We start from the raw sequence: 8,179 nt of genomic DNA, 5'->3' as shown, positions 1-8,179 counted from the left end.
GGGAAAGAGGGAAAACCTCCATCAGTTCACAGAACAACTGCCAGTTTAGATTAGTAAAACAGACGCTCTGACATAATCCCCCTCCTCGCATCATAGCAAAGTCATAGAGACAAAAGCTCAAGAAAATTAAACAGAAAGATTTGCTTGTGTCACACATTTGTCCTCCCCACATTTTAAAAAAATATTTCATGTGATTTTTCAAATGTTTGATATCAGCAGAAATAGGAAAACATCACCTAACAATCATGTAAGTGCAAATCAATACCAGTGAAAGAAAATAGCTCTGGGGATATAGAAGATTTAACTGTTAAAGAGTTATCTGAAAGATTTTCCTGTAGTCTACATGGAATGAGACTATCCCTGCCAATGTTCGTGCAATGATTTAGTCAAGCTGCTTTTGTTGGAGCAGAGTGGAAAAGAGATGTGTTGTAGCAGAGGCTGACCTAATTGTTCCCTTTTAAAGCCAGCTATTTCACACACAGGTTAAATGGCAGTCAGCAAGAAGCTGCAAATACTGAAAATCCTCCACTGGAAAGAAAAAAATAATGGCTTCACTCATACATGGTCAAAGCAAAAGCTTCCAGCAAAACTACCATAACTTAAAATTGTGTGTATAGAATATAGAACTGAAAAAAATTTGTCTTAGTTTCTTAACTAAGAAAAAATTAATTTGGGGTAACATCAGAAACATTAAAACTGGAATACTGAACCCTATTAATCTTTTCACTATGGATTTAACTTTTGACTATGGACTACTTTAGGTGCGTCCAGCCTTTTTAAACAAGGTCTGCACTTGATATATTTGTTTTTCCATCATAGCCAATAATCCTTTATCAGGACTAATGGAATAGATCTAATCCTTTGAAAAAAACCCAACTCTCTAAGAACCTTATGAATTCCTGTTTGTCATAAAAATATGGTTAGCTGTAAAAAGGCAAATCAAAATCTCTAAACTGTCATTTATTTTTTTTACTATAAAAGACAGTATTTCCTCCCACAAAATTGACATAACTTTTTCTTGAAAAATGATGAAAGTTTAAACAGAACCCAGGAGTAACGTAACATTTTGTTTGCAACCTTTCTGGTTTTGATAATGAAGGCTGAATAGAAATTCTAGTTTAGATGGTATAATCGTGTTCCCTACAGGGCAATCTTCACAATCTTCAGAAGATCACAATACAGATACTCTTAACAATTAATGGTGTTGCTCTGTTTACTTATTGAAAGGAGGTTGTGATTTGCTGATTCGTAAGCCCCTATATGTAAACTTGACACTGTGGTCATTATTTGTTGCCAAGTGTGCTTGCAGGCATTTTCTTTTTGTGAATTACCTTCTCTAAAAGCAAAAACCAAAATCATAATCCAGCAGATCTCAAACCCTACCCTCTCCATCTACTCAGTGTTGCGTATGTTGCTTTCACAAAAATTTTAAAAGTTACTTTTCAATTTTTGAGCTATATGAGCATTTGCTGTATTGCAGCATTTTATAGAAGTTACAGTAACTAGATTTATATGCCAAGTCTTTGAATTGTTAAATACTTATTTATGCATTATATACACACAACATTTGCAGAGGTTTAATGCACAATGACTTTTCATTTCTATCGCACATAATCTAGTTTAGCTTTTCCAGAGACTTAGTTAGCAATTATATTTAAAGGACTGATGTTAACATTTCTGAAACTTTATAATTTAATTAGTTGTCAGATTATCAAAAGGCATTGAGTTTGTGATAGACATTTAAATAAATGCAAAGTATATAGTCATGTTGATGGCTGTTACAACTATATTCTTTGCTTAAATTTGTACCTTCAGCTAGTCTCTTGCTAGATGACTTTTGTACATTCTAGTTTTCATCTTGGGGGGGTGGAGAAAACTGCTACTCTAAAACTATTTCTTTTGATTGGTGTAACATGCCATAACAATCACATTAGATAGCTAACAAAAAGATATAAGAAACCTTCTTTCCTTGTTTCTGCTCTTATTGAATTTTTATTAAATTGCTATAATTTTCCAGTGAACAGGTTCATCTACATCAAATGGATTTTCAGTCATGCATAAAAATCTAAAAGAGTTGTTTATGATTTTCAAAAGCATTATCTTTAACTGTATAAAGGCCTGTGACATCTGGAGAAAATATTAGAAGTAACTTACTGGATGATCCCTCTGCAGATTGTTCTGCATCCTCTGTTTAATTTCAGTAGCTACTTCAGGATTTGTCTGTTCTAGTTTGGTTAAAATTTTGTGCACGTGGATCCTTGTGACCTGCAGAAGTTTCTCCATAGTAGTCCAGAGTTCGTTAGGTTTGGACAAATCCAATACAAGAACTACAGCAAATGACCTATTAAAAAGGCATTATTTGGTCAAATCTTTAGCACGTGAGACAATTAACATTTTCATATAGAACCATACCTGAGGTACAAATGGTGAAAGCAACAAATGTGAAGATACAAATGCTAAGACGGAATGGAATGTGACAGCAAAAGGAGATGGCTTTTACGGATACTCTGAGCTCTGAAGAAACCTTTCCCTTGTCTCTTGTTCAGAACTATTACTTGGGCAACTTACCATCAGAGGTTTTGGGGGATTGTACATATCAAACTTTGTTTCAAAGTAGTAAAATATGCAAATATCCTGAGCGCATTCAGCTCCTTCTTCCTGTATGACTGGGTACTTCTACCATGATGTATTCCTGCCATCTCATAACTTTACAATACCAAATGAAGTAATGCTAGCAAATAGTTAGGATCTTTCCCAACCATTAATGTAGTAGAGAGTTCCATACTTTAATCGTTCTTCTGTAAATGGAAATGTGAAATGGAAAAAAATGGTTCAGGGCAACATTCTGTACAATATATTATGTGCTAATTAGCTGGAACCTCAAATGAGCATATCAGGAAGTCTTCTGAAAGACAAACAGAAGAAGTCAGAGTACTCAAGACATACTTAGCAATTACCAGGCTTTTAAAGGTGGATTATGATGAGAAACATTTTACATATAAACTCCTCTCCTTCAAAAACCTTACCTCCCAGAACTCCAACTGCCTTAAGGAAAAACTGTCAAGAAAAACATTGCAAATGGAGCCATTTGGATGGAGGCAATTGTTCTTTCACATTCCATCCTGACTTGAAAAAGGGGATTCCAGACCAGAGTGGTATTAGAACGACTACAAAGCAAAATAAATGTCCAGTTTTACTTTAAAATGCTGGGGAGGCGGGGCCGAAGGAGAAATCTGTTGAAAAGTCTCTTGGTGAAACTAGATACAGTTCATGGAAATTTTAAATAAGCAAATTGCTTAGCTACAGACAGATGAGAAAACCAGCAAAAAGCACTTATAATTAAGTTGAAATGATACAATTTTTGAGTAGTATGTTAAAATATTGCCTTATGAACACAAGTGGTCTTAGAGAACAATGTTGCTATCCCATCAAAGAATCTTAAGATCATCCACATCAGAAGATTCGTTATGAGTAAAAAAAGGGGAGAAAAGGCTGATGGAGGTGGAGCTCAGTTAAGTTCATTTAGGAAACAGTTGAGAAATTATAGTTGATTTTTTCCCCTCAAGCTCTTCTAAAAACAGAAAGGTTCACATGCCAGAAGTGGTGTTTCTTTTCCTTTTGTCTTAGTCTCTCACTAAATAATGGCATTATCTCAAGAGCCAAAACAGTAGCAAATATACATGATAAAAATTGTATCTCTCCTTTTTTATTTGCCCCCGAAGTTAAAGCTCACTACCAAAGAATGAAGCAATCCATCATGATACAAAACATATCTTTTGATCCTTTTCTCCACTTTCAACTCCATCTTCCCTAACCAGAAAAAACATAAAATGCACCCCCCATCACCTTCTCATTTCTTCGTGCAACTCTCCTTCATGCATTTTTTTCTTCCTATGTTATTCCATTACTTTTATGGATTTTTCTCACTAAGTTCTTCTAATTCTCTCTAAATTCCCGTTTTCTTCCATCTTCAAATCATTTCAACAATTTTAGTCTCCCAGAAACATCTTCTCTCTTGTATGGTCTTCTTCCCATCAGTTCTTCCCAAAAATCCAGAGATTTTTTTCCTCACACTTTTTTGCCTTCTTTTTCACCCTAAAATATTGCCCCTCACAAAGATAGCATCTATGTTTGCATACAGAAGTAGGAAACCAGATTTTATTTTTTCATATGCTCCCAAGTTGCTTTTTCTGCTTTTTCACTGAGCATAGACATATTGTGACTTCTCTTTTTCTGTATTTCTTGTTCTATCTAGTTAAGGCAAATCTACTTCCTTCATGTCATTGCTTTCTCTTGTTGCGGGAGATTTTTAAGAACTTGGCTTATTAGGAGAGAATCGTGAAAAGGAAGGTCAAAGGAAAGGATCAGTAGTGTTACAATGACTTTTAGAAAAAAATCATAAATGTGCAATCTGACATTTCAAAGCGTTTTCCACAATAAAAGGTCTAGAGATTTACTTACGTTTGAAGGAAAGCTGAAACTAACTTTGGAATTGTAATATGTGCTTACCTTATGTTGTTGCTAGTGATTGGTATTCGAATCAGTTCCAGTAAAGAGGTTCCACCACCTAGTTCCCAAAAATGAGCTATATCTTTAGGCTGTAAAAGAGTTTCTTTATGTTAGAAACGTTTCCTTCCATGCAATACCAAGATCTTCATTTGATAAACTTGCTTTTCATGAAAGTGGCTCAGAACAAGAGCATATATTATTTCGTTAGCATTTTCTAAAAAACAAAACCAAACAACAAAAAAAACCAAACTCCCCATGTTCAAGAAATCCCTTACAACACTTATGAAGGACTCCTGGCATGCCTACGACTGTCTCAATAAATAACTATGGTAAAGTAAAAAAGTCAGGAAGAAGCATAATTAATGATAAACATAAAAAAAAAAAAATCAGGTTCTCTTCCCTTTCTTTTTGTTTACTGCAGCTCAAGATTCATGCCTTTTGAGAAGTTTGCAACTGGAAAAGTAATGAATCTCTACCTTCGCATTTAGTTTCTGGGAAAAGTTTTAAGTGATTTTTATCTATCAGATGGAGTCAGATTTTCCACTCCCTGCTTCAATAACAGAAACAGCAATTACCTGCAGCAGTAGCGATTGTTGCTGGGCAGTGTTATGCTGTGATGGAAATAGGCTCAATATTTCTGTTAACATAATCTGCAGTGCAAAATTTAGTGATATGGACATGTAAACCCAAAAATCTAATTATGGTTTAACATCCTCTAAGATGACTGCTTCTCTCATAAAACTGGTTGTAAAGTATCTTCATTGGTTTGTACTCATTTTGCATTTTAAACACAAAGTTACAAGGCATGCATCCTATGTTACAACAGGAAAATAAAAGCACTCAAACATGACAAACAAGGTAGTTTTTAAGAATTGATCTAATTCCTTTGTGTTATACTTTGGTCCCTGATCTACTGTATTTTAGTGAGAGGGAAAAACATATTACAGATTGGAATACAAAATAAAGCTAGCTAATCTTACTAAAATTATAGTCAAAAAACCTTTTTGTTTCACAAACAATAAGCTAAAACCCCCTAAGATTCTTAGACAGAAAAATAAACCACACTATTTTTATATGTGTGTGTGTGTGTATATATATATATAAAAAAAAAGGTATAGTAAACTATACTTTCTGGATACTCACTGTATTGTGTCTTCTTGCCCTTCTTCCAAAAGTATATTCCAAGGCTAATGTTGGCTTTGGGATCTCTTCCCTATACAAGGAAAAACAACTTCCTTTTGTCAAGATTCTCTAAATGAAGAAACTTAATGCTACTGCTACTAGATTATATTTATCAGTCAGTTCAGAATTGGGCTTAGAAACAGCAGTACAGAGAGAACACTTTAAAACAGCAGGTCTCAGTTGCTAAAGACAGGAGAAGTAGCAGCACCAGTCTGAATAGATGGTCATTTAAGCTCTATCAATAGTGGAGAAGGAGGACTGAAGGGGTCAAATGACAGGTAGTAATGCAGGGAAAGAAGTTTATCTATAAGTGATCAACAGGTCACAGAAGACACCATCTGTGTATATATATATAAAAATAATTGTCATGCAATATAACTATTTATGTACAATTCTAATCCAGAGTTGAAAACTACTTTTAAAAAATTAACACATACCTCTCAAGACACCTTAGTATGATAGTGGTCTTTCCCTGGAAATTAAAAACAAAGAAGAGCCCTACTGTACTGTCATTAAAGCATAGAAGTTGTATCGCTAAATGAAACTCATTCATTTAACATTCCAGTAATAAGGTACCAGAAAAGTGTAAACTCATGTAATTGTTTGTAGCCTTACAGTGGAAACTTAACTGCCAACTTTCTGGCAGAATCAAGTTACACTACCATTATTATAATTATAAACTAATGGATGTGACAAATACAGTAATAGGAATAGTGTGCTTAAAATTAGACATTAGTGATCAACCTGGCCAACGCTGTTAAACTGTTCAATAGTTTTTAATTATTAATAATACATTTATGTAATGTTTGGTTTCCACTGGAATTAGTTATTACTGATGAGATGGAAATAAAAAGAATGCTTAAAATAGAAATAAACATACAGAAAAACATGTCTTTACACTGTTGAAATTCAGACACTGAGTACTATGCCACACTGAAAGGGCTAGCACTTCTACAGTTTACTCCTCTGTCCTCTTCCATCTCAAAAAATCAGTGAATTTCATGTAAATCTGAAAAGTCATTGTATTTTCTCCAAAAAAAGGATTTTAAAAATTGCTGATTAGAGGCTGCACATATTCCACTCCTTCTAAAATGAAAACTGTATTCTTAAAAATATGGCTCCCTTGGTCAAAAGGCAAATATTTCCTTATTTACTTTACAAATAAATGCTAACAGAAGAAAAATATGAAATTACTAATGACCAAACTTAGGGGACAATAAGTTAAAACAACCTTAGGCAAGTGGAATCATGAGTTTGCAATCACTGCTAAGGCATGTTCAGATAGGTCTGACATAATACCAAACACAATACATAGCAGGATGTCAAGGCCTCTACCTACAACATAGTTGGTATCAATGCACTTAAGTTGGATTGTTGCCACTTAAACCTTTACAAGGGGAAATTTGACAGGTCAGGGAGTTAAAGAGAGTAACATTATTTCCAGCAGTTACTTTTACAAAAATTAATGAAGCCAAACCTCAAAGAATTAGCACATCATTGATAGCAATGGTTCAAGTTTTGACTCTCCAAACCATAAACTTGAGCTTCTGAATTGTAATAATGTCTAATTGGTCCACAGTCTGTGGAATGCCCAGTCTCTGCAAAATCAGAACATGACATATTCTGTCTTTAGAGAATTAAGTGAACCTTAACATCTGAAAATATCAGATATTTTCCCTGACACAAACAATGTTTGAAAAGCACAGAACCATACAGTATTTAGTGTTACCCCATTTTTGCTTCCCATAAATAATATTGACTTTTCCCAAACTTCCACATGCTTGCCATCATCATCAGGGTTTTCTCTCTTCTCCACTTCAGCTATAGCAAGATCCCATAAAGTATCACTAGTTGGAAAAAACAAGAGTGTCATTAGAAAAAAACAACGGCGCCTAGACCATAATTCATGAAAATATCTAAATGAATAAATTAAGGGTATTGTGGTTGTTTGATGATGATGATTATTATTATTTTATATAACATGCCCTCTGCTTGTCGAAATACTTCTTTTTAACAAAACTGGGTTAAGCAAAGTTCCTGAGATAACACTTGTGGCAGACGCGGAGTTAGTACCAGCTGTGTAGCGGGAGGCTGTGTTTCGAGTACGTTTGAGACACCTTGAAAAAGTTTCCCGACGACTACAGCTTTTCACAGCACCCCGCAGGCCAAGAGCTCCCGGGCGCCGGCGCCGGAGGGGCCGGTCCCGGGTCTGAGGGCTTGGGAGGACTCCGGCCCTACGCTCGGCGGGCCCTTGGCGTCCCGGGGAAGCTACTGCTCGGAGCAACGAGGGCTTCCCACCTGCGGGGCGCTGGGGTGGGTTAGGCCTCCCCCTTTTCTGTGGGGTCCCTAACAGGAGGGGCCGGCGGCTCGCAGCTAGAGCCAGGCGTGCCCCCATCCCACGCTCGGCATCGCTCTCTTTCGGCGGCAGAGGCCGAAACAGCTCCTTTTCCACTTCCCTCCCTCCCCTAGGCTGTCGTCCCCGGCCGCC

At 36.0% G+C, this 8,179-nt stretch overlaps 1 protein-coding gene across 1 annotated transcript in view; it reads right to left on the bottom strand.

Moving 5' to 3' along the window:
* Window positions 1–7,534, bottom strand: part of DYNC2LI1 (dynein, cytoplasmic 2, light intermediate chain 1) — a 21,298-nt gene extending 13,764 nt beyond the window's left edge. Inside the window, exons 1-5 of the mRNA XM_010286063.1 lie at window positions 7,421–7,534; window positions 6,129–6,163; window positions 5,653–5,722; window positions 4,510–4,598; window positions 2,155–2,341 (exon numbers count right to left, since the gene is read on the bottom strand). Coding sequence (XP_010284365.1) covers window positions 2,155–2,341; window positions 4,510–4,598; window positions 5,653–5,722; window positions 6,129–6,163; window positions 7,421–7,438 — 399 coding nt within the window. The 5' untranslated portion in view covers window positions 7,439–7,534. The remainder of the gene's footprint in view (window positions 1–2,154; window positions 2,342–4,509; window positions 4,599–5,652; window positions 5,723–6,128; window positions 6,164–7,420) is intronic.
* Between the last annotated feature and the right edge of the window lie 645 nt (window positions 7,535–8,179).

This window comes from Phaethon lepturus, unplaced genomic scaffold (assembly GCF_000687285.1).
Source record: "Phaethon lepturus isolate BGI_N335 unplaced genomic scaffold, ASM68728v1 scaffold32624, whole genome shotgun sequence".
Classification (NCBI taxonomy): domain Eukaryota; kingdom Metazoa; phylum Chordata; class Aves; order Phaethontiformes; family Phaethontidae; genus Phaethon; species Phaethon lepturus.
This window is presented reverse-complemented; position numbering and strand designations above follow the sequence as displayed.